General features: G+C 38.7%; 1 protein-coding gene across 1 annotated transcript; it reads right to left on the bottom strand.

The window, feature by feature from the left end:
• Nucleotides 1-2809: 2809 nt before the first annotated feature.
• Nucleotides 2810-15969, bottom strand: LOC139710866 (caspase-6-like). Its single transcript, XM_071622788.1, has 6 exons — nucleotides 15893-15969; nucleotides 8232-8493; nucleotides 6874-7003; nucleotides 6171-6395; nucleotides 5238-5388; nucleotides 2810-3413 (listed from the first exon to the last, which is right to left on the bottom strand). Exons 2-6 carry the CDS (start codon nucleotides 8411-8413, stop codon nucleotides 3175-3177), a joined length of 927 nt encoding a protein of 308 aa, XP_071478889.1. The 5' UTR covers nucleotides 8414-8493; nucleotides 15893-15969; the 3' UTR covers nucleotides 2810-3174.
• Between the last annotated feature and the right edge of the window lie 258 nt (nucleotides 15970-16227).

Below are 16227 nucleotides of genomic sequence, written 5' to 3'. Positions count from 1 at the left end.
TCAGTGGTCGAAGAGAAATGAGGAATTTTGTAGAGCATATCAGGAATCTCTTCCCTCCAAGTTCTGTCTACTGTGTTCACACACATTATGCAGTAGTTCCAAGAGCACCCAAGTGCTAAACTTGGAAGAATCAGATCCATGACATGATTTACAACAATCCACATTTCTTTGTGACCGCTTAACCAAATTGAATGGGGTTTTCTGCAAAATAGAGCTAAGATGTTATATTTTAGGACCCTGAAGTTGCATTTAGACAGTATAATCACATTGGGTGTTATCAATGCCAAAATCTGATTGTAATTTATTTATTTATTTAATTATTTATTTATTTATTTATTTTTATTTATTTTTTTTTTTTTTGGGGGGGGGGGGGACATACTGCATTTCATGTTTTCATATAAAGTAGCATAACATTTGAATGGAATTTCCCTTTACAAATTGTACAATGTGCCATCAAACAGGTAAGATCATTTCATGATTGAAGCTGAATCCAAACTAACACTTCTTGATTGTCCTAAAACGTTAAAAATAACTTTGGGCAGTGCCGCCTTTTGCATTTCATAATTGCTGCACAAATGTACACTTGAATGAAAAAAATTGCACAACACCATCAAAAAGCAATTGAATCACTCCTGACATGATTAGATCCACAGTATTGTTGATAACATAACAAAAGAGCCAAAAAAAGACCCCCAAACAAACAAATTGAGCCAATGCCACAATTATCAAGCTAAACAAGTAGAGCACATTCTGAGTTCTTAACAGACTGTCCCTCACATTCATATGCCCATTGATCGGTTTCAGCATACTGAATACACAATAAATTTCAGTGTCTTTATTTTCATACATTTCGCAAAGCAACTAATATTTGCAAAGTTAACTCCCATATCTGCCTCCTGTAACACAAATACATTGTATATTGACTGTAAAGTAGAAAATCACAAACTTTCCCCCAAAAAGAGAGAATACTTATTTCTCATTATGGATCTCACTGGATCTTAATTGAAAATTCGACCACGAACAGAATTGTCTTACAAGTCCCAAAGTCACAAAATACATAGGGCCTACCGGTAGTTGCATCCCTCGTATCTGCACATACATGTATGACCAATTTGCTTAGCAATGCATGATTTTTGAGAAATCCTTTAGGTTCTAAGGGTTCTTTTATTTCCATAATGCTCATACCTGACCAAAATATCATTTAAGAGTCAGAGGGACAAAAGACCAAATGAACAAAATGCTTTCCATGTCAAATAAAAAAAATTGCTGCTTCAAAGCAAATTGCACTGGCTTAATCAAAGTGAGACATTACAATCAAGCTGTTTTGCTATAAACTGCAACTTTGTCATGGCAAAGGATGTTATTCACTCAAATCTTAGACCAGACTGATTTATGAGAGCAGACACAGATTTACAAAAGATTAGATATTACATTTAATGTGATTAGCAGTCACTCTCATACTGCAACAACCTAACACTGCCTGCTGTATTTCTAGAGCACAAATACCTTGCATGTAAGTGTATGAAATCTGCTATGAATAAAACTTGAAAAGAAGTGTCTAGTCTGAATACTTAAAAGTTTAAACTTAGGTCGATGATGCAAAATGAAAATGTTGGTGAAATAGAGATTCTATTGATGCTCAAAGAGACAGGGCTCCCTCTCTTTCTGTCACACAGGCTGTGGTGAACAACAGAATCAACCAACCTGAGAAAACACAAATTTCAAACTTTCTAAAAAAACTAAATTCTTTTCCTAGTGATTTCAGGACTTGCACATGACACATAATAACTCCTTTCTATCAACAAGACAGCTTGTATTGCGCTTAAATTCAGACAAAAATGCAGAACAAAATAAATCACAACTATATCATTTTCTTGAGTATTTTGACCTACAAAAAAAGCTAGAGCATGTTCTCTACTTCAATTTATGCAGGGATATTTGCTAGAATCCAGCTCACATGCTAAAATTAACATCAACAAAATCATCACACATAGCAACAGCTCATAAATGGACACACCCCCTTCAAAGTCAACACATGCCTCAAGAACTCTTAGTTTTATGACTCAAAAGGACCAGTGTGCACAATGCATCAATAAACTAAAACTAGAGGCATATAAAATATTACAATAAATAAAGCACTTTTATAGAAACAGGTGATCATTCTCAATCACATAATTACAACAGCTTAAACTTGGTAATGCTCTGCTACTCTACACCTGCAAAACTGTGACACTAATATAGCTCAAAGGAATAGTACAATTTGCACTCACTTCTTGTGACAGATTTCTAATATGACCAATATTTGTTTAAGCTTTCTACATCATTACACAATTGCTGATCACACACTAAAACATGAAATATTCATTAAAAAGGTTTATTAAAAGTGGGGTAAAGACTGTTTTATATCTCTCAAGATCATTTAAGTATATACTGGTATAGAAAAAGCAGATTGGCACAACAGTTGTCATGGGTCTTTTTAAAATTCTCATAATTTCTATTTTTAATACAAATAATCAATCGGTCTAAACAAATATTGGTATCTATATTTCTGCACACTGGCATCTTATGCAGGGGCACCTGTGAAACTTCAAATGTTGCAGCTTGACAGAGAATACACCATCTAAACTTTATCACTCTGAATGCGTGCTGGTAATATCAGTATCAGATGTCAGAAAAAAATAACAACAACAAAAGGGTCAAAATAAGAAAGACAGGAAGCATGAGATGATCTATCATTTTCACAGTAAAAAGCTTAATATGTGGGGGGGGGGGGGGGAGGGAGGAGGGGATAGACATGTAGCTCCTTACATTGGTGTGTGACATGGGCTGTTATGGCAGCAAAGCAGTGTCCTGAGACCCCTAAGAAGTGCACAGGTCTGTATGACAACAATCTGCAATAATAAATAGAAGTCTGCAAACTACAGACAAAAAATGTTCCTATTACGAACAAGTGTTGCACCTGTGCTAAATTACCTGGACCAAGTCTCGGGTGATGACATATCTGGGTTGCAATATGTAGAAAGTACCTGGTACAGTCGTCTCATTTGGAAATGTCTTCATCCTTAAATATGAATTAACTACGACACACACAATTTATACATGGGTCAAATGGAAATTCTAGTATATCGAATTTGTGGGCACTGACACAGGTAGTGTGTCAAAATTATGGTCACATCATAATTTTTTGGGTGTGAAAATCAGCTTCTTTGTGAGCATGGACATAAAGCAAGGCATCTGCTTCTTGCCAATCATGCGAGAGTCCAGGCACCGCTCCACGGCTCGCTGTGAGATGAGTTGGTTGAGGAGAGTGAGTATCTCCGTTATCTCCATCGTAGTCCCATGAAGGCTAAGGATCTTTGCAAGGGCCTGGACATACCAAGACCCGTAGGCAGTGTCACGATGTGAATAGTAACCTGGTATTGTAGGAAACAAATGGGTTGGCTAGTTTCACTTTTCTTAAGTTGAATGGAGCAACTGTGCCCAACAATGACAACAACATGGAAACCATATTTCTGGCACTATCAATTCACCCATCAAAAAGCAAAAAGAGGTTACTTGCATTACTGATATCCACTAAATGAAGGAATCAGTAAATTCTATTTCTGCATGAGTTTAGACAAATTGATCATTACTGGTAGAGTGATACAAGGATGACATGAACCAGTCAAAGACGCACATATTTTCTACACATACCACGGTGGCCCCCACACATGGGCATAGAAAAGGGCAATCTAAGGGCTATGAGATTAAACAAAAAACACCATATTTTACACACATTACCCTACTCTCTTGAATTTTACCCATGGACACAGCCTGTGCCTATAATCTACATATCCTCGAAAGTTCTCTTACTCAGTTTCAACTTTACAGCCTTGTACAAAAGTTGAATATTTGACTTCTTTTTGAAGGCATTCCATTTCCAGGTGGAGGGGGATTGTGCCATGTCTGACTTAGATGTTTCAGTCACATGAACTTTGCCACATAATCAGTGCACAAAATATTCATGATAGGCCAGACAGGAAAAGGAGAGGAAAAGAGGGGGAGAGAGAAATCAAATATAACCAGTATGGTAATAGTAAGCAAATAATCAACATCGGTGAAGGTGTTGGGACAAACTATCACTTCCGAGACGATCTGGATGTAGCTATCTTTCCGAAGCACAGCTGAGGAAAGATAGCGTACACATTCACATCGCCGAGGAAGTGATAGTTTGTCTCATTGCCTGAAACTAAAAGTTGATTATTTGCTTTATATTCCACATCTAGGGTCCGAGAAATTCCCATTTTATTCCACATCTGAAACCGTTTTAGCTGTCTTTAGGTATCCTTAGGGCTTAGGCTACATGTGCGCGTAGATGACAAAACAATGTGAATTTGCTGCGCGCACCGCGCGGCACTGAAGTGAAAGTGCGTTGCACTGTGTACTATCAAGTGACCTAGTTAAATGATAGTCCACAGTGCAACGCACTTTTATTTCGCGCGTACTCATCTCGTGTTAAGACTGTATGGACTGCCAGAGATCAGCAAAACAAGCAGCTGTCTTTATAGATGACAAAACAATGAATTTGCTGCGCGTACCGCGCCGCGCGACACTGAAGGGAAAGTGCGTTGCACTGTGTACTATCAAGTGACCTAGTTCTTCTCAGGTGATGCGATGGGCAAAACTACGCTTTATCACGCGATCAGCTCTTGACCAATCCTATAGCAAGATTCTTAGTATGTGAAATATAATCAATTACATGTGACATTAAAGGGTGTGTACAGTTCTGGTTGAGGTGAGGATTTAGCTTTTAACTATTTGCAAGATATTCAGAAACCACTCTATGAGATGTGAATAAAGAGCATGCAATTCCATGGGGTATCAAAAGTTTATTTGATGAAAATCGGTTATGAAATGGCTGAGCTATCCAAAAACAAGGTGAAACAAAGAGATCCTAACAAAGTTGTGGCCTGTCGCCTTTTATTATTATCACTTTTTTGGATATCTCAACCATTTGATAACCAATTTTCATCGAATAAACATTGAACCCTACGTAGAATTACATGCTCTTTCATATTTCATAAGAGGTTTCTCATTATCTCACTTAGGAATGTGCAAAACATGAATCCCCACCTCAACCAGTACTGTACAGTCCCTTTAAAGGAGCTATGGCAGGGTATTGCTCGTGACCTAGCTGCCCGTAACTCCTTCCCTCCTCAGTTGGAGGTCATCGGACAACATCATCATATACACTGTACCTTGTACCACAGAGTAGGAAAGCAACATGTCGGCAGCTGCAGGGACGGTGGGTCTTGCTCCACTGTCTGTAACTGTCATGGATTCCTCCTCGGCTGAATCCACAGCGTCAAACCCCTTCACCCCAATCTCGTGCTTCTCACCTCTGCACGCCTGGAAACAGGAACAATTGAGATAGCACAGGGTGAAAACATAACCACTTATTTCGTTTTCATATTTAACTGGCAAAAATGTATGACTACTGACATCACAATGTATCATTTTGTGTCTGAGTGCACAAATGTTCCAACATTCAGCTGGAATGATTAAAAAAAAAAGTGACAATATGTCAGAGACTCTAACTCTCCTGCTTTTAGTGGGAGATCTCTCACTTTGATGTCATGTTAAAGATAAGGTACCTGAGAGCTATCTGCCAGGACCCTTAATTGGTCCCTGGACCCAGGCCTTGAGGGACGTCACACTTCACACTCGTGATGTGTGTGTGGTCAGAGTCTCCAGTTTGCTAAGAGGTCCATGCTGGAGAATCTCCTGTTTATGAGATACTTGGGGTTGGAGTCTCTGATATGTATTGGGAGACAGTACACAGATTAAAGAAAGGTCTTAGCAAGAGTGTGGTTCATCCTGGATTAAAGTGATATCAAGATGAACATAGCGAGAGAGTCACATATCTGCCAGATGAAGTGAATACACAAAGTGCTGAATAAAAGAATTCAAACAATGAAATTAATTATGCCATTTACCACTAGTAATACTACAACTAAACTACTACTTCTATCAAAACTACTACTTCTATCAATAACAACATTAGGACAATGTAGAGAAGATAACTGGATTGACCTAGTTCTTGCTTGAACCAAAGAATTGTGAGATCTCTCTACTTGGTTTTCACTTGAAAGATGTCACTACATCTGGCATATTTGTGATGTTTACATTACCTGGATGAGGAACAACTTTGGCTTTCCCACTAGAGTTGGACAGTTTTCTCCTCGGAAGAAGTCAAACAACTCTTGTAACTCCAGTGTCTGGTCCCTGCCATAGATGATGCCATCGTCACCATGGGTCAGAAAGACACACATGAAGCAGTCACTGTCCGTGTGGTTAGTCTTAGCGGCTAGACATTCAAAATCGAGGAAAAGGTGAGGAAATGTCACGTGATTCACCTGTGGTTGATTATGAAGAATCTCAAGCACAATGTATGTATCATGTAATCTAATAATAGTGAGCCTTACAGTTTCAACATTAGTGCTGCAAGTACAAATCTATACCAACATCATCAGTACGATCAAAATTTTACACATGTACATATCTGCTTGACAGTCACACATACATGTAAATAATGCACAGATTATAAATGCCCTTTTCAAATCATTTATAAAGAAGGGGAGATTCATGCGAAATTTAAGTCAAAATATGCCTACACACATACTACATGCTGTTTCAATATAATTACTGTATACTCCACATATTTAGTAAGTCTAAATTTTCGTGAATGGGGACTTCCTGACAATTTCGCTGAGTGATTAAATTCCTGATCGTGGAGTACAGTACTGTACGGAGAAATGTACACATTCACATCACTCATATTAGGATCAAGGCAAGATGATGCTTGAGATTGTCTACATCATGATGAGTGCCAACCCTCTTGTTCATACCAGTTTGATAGTCAAAGTTTTCATGGTTGAAGATGAGAGCCATACCTCGTTTGGGATGATTCATGTTGTAGTAAAGCAACCGAGCTGTATCATCACGGCTCAATGATTCTAAGAAACTGAAATACCAAAAATGATATGTGATTAGGAGTTGTAAGTATTGTGAATTTTTTGCAAAGTATTATGCACTCATTACTATCCAGTCGTTATGCAATTCCATGGCATTTGCTCCTGGGACAATTGCTCCCATGAAATATCTGCATGCAAGCCAAACATAAATTGAACCCACCAACATAACCCTAGCCCTAATCCTAATCCTCACATCAAACTAAGGCTAAAACCCTATCACATCCTTAACTCAAATGTAACCCCATTAAAGTCATTGGAAAAAACAGACTGGAGCAACTGTCGCATGAACAAATGTCGTGTCACCCATCATACACCCTTGAATAATGCATCCTACACTGTCCCCCCCCCCCTAAAAAAAAGAAAGAACGAAACATTTCCCACATGTCAATAAATTGTGTCTTACTATACAATTTTAAAACACTTTCAACAGAAAATACAACCTTTCCGCAGTTCACATAATCCTGGATTCAATAGTGTGTTCGCCATTTGAACTGCACCCATGTCAAGAACTGTCTGCATTTCATCCATGCTTAACATGTACAGTGGAACATTAAGCCATCTGAAAAAGAACAATGCCTACAGATTTAATGCACCTTGAACATTGGAAACCTTGTCACTACAGGCACTACATAACTTTCATTTATAATCTGAATGGATTTAAATACTGACTACATAGTGTAGATGAGGCAACTTCATTATCATCCTTATTATATGTGACCGCCCAGCTCAAACCCCACAAAAAGTTGCAGATAAGAAATCTCTGTAATGAACCAACTATAACATTTGGGTTGACTAACTCAAATCTGTAAAGTTTATCTCACTTGGGAGAGTAATCTTTTCTCTACTTTCTATCCAAATTTGGCAGCTTAAAACAAAACTAAAATTGAGATAATTTTTTTTTTCTGAACCATTATTATTTATTTCGACAGGTGCCGATTTCACTGTGAAATAGAACATGTTTTCATTGTACCTCTGCACAGCACACCTGAGTGACCCTAATCTTTAAATCCTCTTTTTTCCCTTTTCTCTGATAACTGCATCTCCTAACCTTCTCTTATGTCAATCCCTTTTTGGATGGGTAAGGATGGTCTAATTTTAGAAAATTCCAAAATTTACTTTTTGTGGGTTTTTAGCTCAGCAGTCATATATATTGCCTAGTTGCTGAATGAACTGGAACCACCTGACTTATTGAGTAATAGAACGTGGAGACAAACGTACCCAGGAAATTGGAAAACCATCTCTTGATTTCTCTCTCGACTCCTACTGGCAGCATTTTGTGATGCTGACAGGGTAGTCAATACCCCTGTCCTGGCATCAGCTTCAGTTGACCCAGACTCCTCATTATCTGTGGATGTGGGGTTGTCCCCAACGAGGGCCTGGTCCGCCTCTGGTTTGTCCATTGGAAGCTGTAACTGGTCTGGACCTGGGCTGCTACTTGAGACACAGTATCACTTACATCCAATGCTTACAGGTGCATTCACTGCATTCATGATTGCATGGTGGGATTAAAAAAGAAAAGAAGTTCACAAGTAAATAAACAAATTATAATTTCCCTTTATATTTTGTGATACTGTGTGTGCTATATATCATGCTGTTTTTTATTTCTATTTTCAAGAATTTTACTAGTCAACTGGTATTCCGAAAATCAACGACTTGACAGTATTTTACTTTGCACAAGAGAAATGCTATGACATGAAATGCATAGGTGGGAAAACACCAACTTTTTTTTTCTTGAAAAAGAAAGCCTGAATACTCATTCCATTACTGTGGTTTCTCACTCTCGAATTCAACCACTTACAGAATTGTCTTTTAAGTCATTAGCAACGAAATGTAGCGTATGCAGTAAAATGCAGATCACTTCACCTGTAGTTTGCATGTATCTGAAACAAACACACATACCTACACTCAAAATTTCCAACACATTGGCTTGTTAAAATAATGATGGATGCATTCAGCTGGCTTTTGGGGAGACAAGTTAAGAAAACAGCTTCAGACATTCCACTTTTCCATTCATTACCAAGCCCAACTTTGAGGCCAAATGCACCATGAAGCCATACTAATCTTTCACTGTAGGGGAGTGTGATTTTGCATTTGACATATGAGTAACTCTAGTGCCCTATATGGGCGCAAGGCAATTTTACTTTGATTTACCTTGATGATAGAGGCATAGAGTGAACAGAACTTACAGTGTACATGTATTTGCCACTCTTCATCATCTTGAAAAACATGTCTTCAAAGACTACTAAATGCCTGCTGTGGATTATTTGTGAGCATCATTTAAGGACGTTCATCATTTAAAGTGAAGTCCATACGTCATTTTCTTCAAACTTTCCATACCGTATAACTTTGACCCATCCGAAGCCCAAATATGTAAATGAAACCATAGGTTTATGTGCTTGATTTTCTTTTATGGGACTTTGAAGAATATGACTAATCTGCCGTCCTGTACCAAAATAATAGCGTTACAGGATCAAGACCATGATTGGCAACAAAATCTGCAATGACAAACTTAAATCCCCATAATTCTTTCAAAATCCATGTTATTTTCTCCAAATTTGCAAGAATTGGAGAAAAAGGTACCTAAAACGAGGAAAAGGTTTTAAAGTTAGGGTTTACACTCTCATTCTTGAGTGAGCAGTGCCCTCACATGGCAGAAAACACCAAAATATCTCAAATCCTTCTCATCGACGTTTTCTGTTAGGGGTGAGCAAGAGGACAAGGTTCATAAAACTTATGCTGTACATTCAAAACCTATGTCATTTTCACAAAATTTGACCAAATTGTAGAACAAGGCTTACTAATTCAAGAAACACAATAAAAAGTGGGGGTTCATGTGCTCGTTTTTGTGCTAGCAGCGCCCCCATGCGACATATATCATCGTAAGTCCCCAAAATATGAAAAGGAATCTATGCAGTAATGCCCTGACAAGGTGGGTTCATAAAACTTATGCTGTACATTCAAAACCTATGTCATTTTCACAAAAATTGACCAAATTGTAGACGAAGGCTTACTAATTCCAGGAAAATAATCAAAAGAGGGGGTTCATGTGCTCTTTTTTGTACTAGCAGCGCCCTCATGCGACATATATCATCGTAAGTCCCCCAAAATCTGGTCATGAACCTATGCAGGGATGCCCTGACAAGATGGGTTCATAAGACTTATGCTGTTCATTCAAAACCCATGTCATTTTCACGAAACTTTACCAAATTGTAGACGAAGGCTTCCTAATTCCAGAAAAACAATAAAAAGTGGGGGTTTATGTCCTAGTTTTTGTGCTGGCAGCATCCCCAGATGACAGAAATCACCCTAGGACCCCAAAATCTGGTTATAAACCTATCATGGGTGCCCTGTCAGGCTGATTAGGTGGGGTTCATAAATGTCATGCTGTACATCCAAAACCCATCTCATTTTTACAAAACTTTATCAAATTGTAGAAGAAGGGTTACTTACATTGTAATGCAGACAATTGTAAAAATGGGGGGGGGGGGGGGTTCATGTGCTCATTTTAGTTCTAGCAGAGAATCCTTCCGACAGAAATCATTGTCAGGAACCAATGCAGGGATATACCCTGCTAGGATGCATGAATCTCAAGCGGGTAACTCGAAACCCCATTTTCTTCTTCTTTTTTTCCAAACCCCCCCCCCCACAAAAAACAAACAAACAAACAAACAAAAAACGTGTCACAATTGCAGTGATATGGTGAGAAATACTCAGAAAGGAAGGTCCATGTGCGTTTTTGTTATTATTTCCCTTACACAGCCATAATGATATTATGTGGATGCAAGCGTGGAAAACTCCATATTGATATGTACGCTTGTTTGTTTGTTTTACCCACTTGCTGTAACCATGTGCAGAAAGTGATAATGGAGGAAGAAGAATATAGTTTATAAGGAAATGGGAGTTTTGGCATTAGTTTGACGGTCCTCCAAAGGAAAAACAAATCTTAATACAATGACGTTCATTGTAGATTGCATGTGTTGGTTGTTGCAGTGGTTGGTAAAGTGCGTGTTGTAAGCTATGGAGATGTACCTTGCCCCCCAGAAAAAAAAAAAAATCTTTGATTCTCCTTTTGTTACACCAAATTAGCTCAAAAGTTAATATATGAATGGTGAAAGTGATGAATACTTGTTTGATAATACTTTCGTGACCTTACATTTTGTAACCAAAAATAAAAACAACAATATTTTGTGATAGTAATGACAACTTTAGATCTAATTTAGATTTTAACAGAGATACTCAGATTGTTTTAGCTGCTAGACCTAAAGATGAAATGTGTGTCATATGTTTGTTTTGTTGTTGTTGTTGTTTTAACACCTAGCCCAGTAGACTAGTGCGTAGACCCTGACTACGGCCTATAGGCTCTTGGTACCTTTAACACTCCACTTTACCATGTTGATGAACAGATAATGATCTGCATGTCACAAAACAGATCTACGGATTGAAAATGGAAACAGCTCTGTTCCACTTCCAAGCTTCCCGATTCCGTCGATCAGTGTTGTGCTACCATTACCATGTATGCGGCTCGGACCGCTGAACTTTGCATAGTACGTATACAGATTGTAACACGTACAGTCGGCACGCGAGCCGAGCGAGGCCGCACAGCGCAGCAGCGGTGGGGAGCTGTCGGGTATCCGTACACTCCGTAGACACTCTACCTTGATCTACTAGCTGCAGCTCAGCTCAGCTAGCTCAGCTCATCACTCGTGCGTGCGCTTCTACGCTCTTTGTTACGTCACTGAAACCTGCGCAGCTAGGATGCGCACAAACTCAACTGAGGAACATCCTTAAACCACATTGCATACATTTGTATTTCTTGTAGATGAAACATCATCTTACTTATTCTACAACAATGGTTACTTTCAGATTTTCATATTTCAGATGTAAAAAGTCAGAAAACTGAACATAGGTCATAATATTTTTATCTTGCAACAAGTACCATTTTAACAGTAGTCTGCAATTGATTCACTTTGTACAAGTTGGAACCCTGCATTTATGTATACTATATCTAATTTACTATCAAGACTGTGTTTACCATCTTTCCCGTGTTTGAAATAATACCAAGTACCAAAACCCATTTGCAAATGCCTTTCAAATCACATTTCTGGAGTTGGTGCATTTATCATCTTTATCACGAGTCAAGAGGAAGGCCTTGTCACTGTGCAGTTCCATTGAGTACTAGTAGTTTGACTTGGGGAGCCGGAGCAGAGACCATGTTAGCATGCATCAGGGTCTTCTCTATAGAACTCACTCCCTCAATTGACATGTAATTCCATTCATTGAAGTATTCAAAAATAATCTCAAGAAGCATTTGTTTAACTTGGCTTATAACAATTGGTTATCATTATTTTGATACGTATGTCCTGTACTGTTTCACTTTGCAGTTTTCTTTCTTTTATGTATGCTGTATGTAATTCATATCTTGTACAAGTTGCACCACGAGCATTTAATCATTAAGATGGATTTGGCAACTTATATATCCCATATCATTATCACCATTAGGCAAAAAAAAAAAAATGTTTGTTTGCCCTTAATTGTCAAAACCTAAGAGGGTCGGTAGGTTTTTTTTGGTTTTTTTTTTTTGGTTTTTTTTAAATACCGATATCCTTTTTACCCATGTAATTTTGTAACTTTGGCAGGGCATCTCGTACACTCATCCTTCTGGCAATACAGTAAACCTCGCTTCAGTAGACACGATAAAAAAGTCACGATTTTTGCCTTTGTTATTCCATGAAAATTTCTTCGTCTTAGTCGACATTTATAAGTCGACAACTCGCGTAAGTCGACCTGATTTTTGAGTGCCAACTGAGCTGAAATACGTTTTAATTCCCTCATCTCAAAATCTTATCACCATTCTCTGAAAAAGAATTGTTTTCTCGCTATGATTCCCAGCATTGAATATTGATAGGTATATGTATTGTATACATGAGCATGGTATGCGCTATTTACAATGATAATGTATCGAAATTGGAAACAGGTGGAATTCCAGAAGTTGGCATGGGTATGTCCAAGCTATAAACACTAAGCGTTTATCGTCTGCTGACAGAAACACTTTTCTGGCTTAAGAGCGTTTCAGATCACACAGTTTTCTGCGTCACAGGAAGGCAATTTCTAACCTCATTATCAAAGCAGCTTTTGTGTTTATCATCTGCAAATATCTCCCTGAAAGTCATTTAGAAACCTTAATTCTATGCCAGAAGTGAGATGATAAATGCACCCTTAGGCTACATTCTTACAGGTAGTAGATGAGCAAGCATTTTTCAAACACTCAAATAATGCCTGCATGGATAACTTACAGATGTACTTGAGCCAACTCCTTGATAATCGATTTCAACTGCACTGAAAACATTTTACACTGTAGACATGTAAAGATCCTACATGTAATTACTCCCTGATAGTACACTCTCTAGTAAATTTAAGTTTACTACTAAATATTGACTATTGTATTACTACACTAACACACACTGCACACACACCCAAATGTCTATGACCACATTCCAACCAAGATCCTACACTAGTATTAAAAGGGCGGGGGGGGGGGGGGGGGGGGGAACTATTTTGACCTCTAGAAATCTGAGCTCTGGTCAGGATATGAATCTGTGGAAGAGCTAGAGGTCTATTTTCTGCCATAGTGAATGAAATAAAAGGTGAAACTGAGGAATATTTTCTAAGAATATGTAAGATGGCTATTTCATTAAAAAAAAAAGTACAACTACAGTAACAAGTGCAGTAGGTCCAACCACACTTGCAACGAAATTACAACTGTTTTCCAATGCCATGGCTGTATGGGCATGGATTGACCCCAACCAAGGTCCAAGTCCAGACATCTAAACTCAGTTAATTTTACCAGTAGGAGAGTTGATCGTATAACCAGACGCTTTTTTTTTCGTGGCTCTGAATTCCGTACTCACTCAGAGGATGATATTTCGACCAAAAATAGCAGGAGTTATTCACAAATTCCTGAAAATTAGAAATTCGGCAAAATTGTGAAAATTATTCACTCCGATTTGGGGAGAATAGACTTCAAATATACCCCTCTTCAAAAAGTTGTCTTTTTTCGCAGTGAAAAACTGCATTATAATTCCGGACATGATGTTTGTAATGGAATAATTGACCTCATTTTGCATATTGTCCTTGCACCAGAATCATATTTCATACTCACAATTCACCGTACACACTCTCCTACCAAGCGAACGACAAAGAAAAAATTGGCAAATGAGACTCAAATTTTGTATTTTACAGGAAAATGTCTAACATGAACATTTCAAACATATTCACATCATGTGAAAAATCGATGTCTTCTTCTAACGGTTAATCTAAACTAGCATTTTTTTACTTTTTTGTGTGGCATTTTTCGTGATTTCGGTCCATACAAGTACAACGCTCTGTGAATGTGTGACTGTGAGGCTAGTCTACACAGCCCTGCACGTATTGAATGCCATTAGTACACAGAATGTGCTTGTCCGGAATTACCATGCTGTCCATACCTGTATATACTTAGAGAGTTGGATGTAGAAGAATTAACTAGCCTAGAATTAACGTTAGAAACTTGAGACCTCGAGGTTCTAGATCAAAACATCAACCCACCATGCACCAGCAAGGCAAGGCGAGGTACAATGTATTGACCGAAAGATCGGTCTGTATCTGTCCGTCAGGGAATGTTCCGCGGAGACTGCGTCTGGCTTCACGGATCCCCTCCGTACGGATCCCCTCCGCTGTCTACGGAGGACAGCGTTAATGGCAAAATTAAGAGTCCTCCGGACAGACGGATCTTTCTGTCTAGGTGGGGTATTACTATTAAATTGGAATGGAAGGTAACTACACGCAGCGCTGTCGCGAAGCGACAGCGCTGCACCTCTATTCCTTCGCGGACGTTGTTATCGTTCACTGTTTCCTTCATGAATATCTTTATTAATCGTGGAAAACTAAAATATAAGGAGTTATCGTAATCTATGACCATCATTCAATAACCGGTATGCGATTTTTTGTTTAATTACGTCTAAAACTTACCGAAATCTATGGCTGAAATCAGGTCTGTAAACGTCCTTACTGCTTCACTCCTCATCTGCGTGTTATATGAATGGCATTCACTCTCGTATACTACAACATAGGTAGTCGGGGCGGAAGTGATGAGATAGTCGGATGACCCCGACTAAAAAAGTTCAAATCATTGCCGGTGCAGCACGCGCGGATCTACTACAAGCTTTACGTAACACATGAAACGCACGGGCGCACGGGCGTACGTAAAAAGCAACCACTTCTGAATGCGCATGCGTGGTAGTTTGTTGTTTTTGTGAAGCTCTCGAAGGAAAAGATGCCACCGCACGATCTACTCCGAAAAATTCAACAATAAGGTCTGGATACCAACAAAACGCCAAATTCAACTCAACCATCAGGAAAATACGCTGTAGGTAAGTGTTGCAAATTATATTACTCTTAAAATCATACAAAATAAAAGGTATTTTATGTGATTTTGCCGTCAATAGTGACGGTCGTTTACAACGTTGAAACACTAACACATGTCAGACCCTGTGCGCAGCACAGTGTCTGGTCAGGCTAGAATGGAAGGTAAAATAGCGTGTCTCCCTTCAGAGATTAAAGTCTTTTTCAATAACAGACTCTCAAGTCGCCGTAAAGTGCATGAATGCCCAAGTTGTTATTGGTTGTAGAACCTATCATATTCCATAATCATAATCATGCATATAGAGATGTGTGATGTTACTCCACCAACACAAATATAATGGGATGGGACTAGCCCCGATATTGTATCGTATGCCGTAATTTTTATACCAATCATTTCATTGGGAAAATAACACTTTGAATTGGATTGACGAAGAAAAGCCGAAAATTTCGGCTATGTAAAACATAAAACAGAAACTTACACGTGGGATGATCGTCAAATAACCTTTAAAGTAACTTAGATTAGAAGTAACGTCTCATCAGCACGGTTCCGAGCTTGCGCCTGCGTCTGTACCATGTAGACCTTACCGCAGCAGCGACCCCATACGGCCACGGACAAATACAGCGCCCCGCGACGGGGTTAATGTAGACCCTACTTATACCAAGCACTGATATGACATGACTAGTGTACGTGTCTATAGGCCTACGTCTGAAGGTTTTTGTCAGCTTAGCTCATTACGTAGGAAGTGAACTGTGTGTGTGTTGTGTGTGTGTGTGTTGTGTGTGTGGGTGTGTGTGTGTATGTGTGTGTGTGTGT

Source organism: Diadema antillarum, unplaced genomic scaffold (genome assembly GCF_040938485.1).
Source record: "Diadema antillarum isolate AM-2024a unplaced genomic scaffold, OU_Dant_1.0 seq00001581_RagTag, whole genome shotgun sequence".
In the NCBI taxonomy this organism is placed as follows: Eukaryota; Metazoa; Echinodermata; class Echinoidea; order Diadematoida; family Diadematidae; genus Diadema; species Diadema antillarum.
The sequence above is the reverse complement of the archived record's forward strand: the minus strand, read 5'-3'. Positions and strand labels throughout refer to the sequence as shown.

Excerpts from the sequence above, each read along its gene's own strand:
- LOC139710866 (XM_071622788.1), bottom strand. The coding sequence starts at position 8,413 with ATGGACAAACCAGAGGCGGACCAGGCCCTCGTTGGGGACAACCCCACA. Across the intron at positions 6,396-6,873 it reads AAACTGGTATGAACAAGAGG|GTGAATCACGTGACATTTCC; the intron begins GTTGGCACTCAT and ends AATCAACCACAG. Across the intron at positions 3,414-5,237 it reads TTCCTACTCTGTGGTACAAG|GTTACTATTCACATCGTGAC; the intron begins GTACAGTGTATA and ends CTACAATACCAG.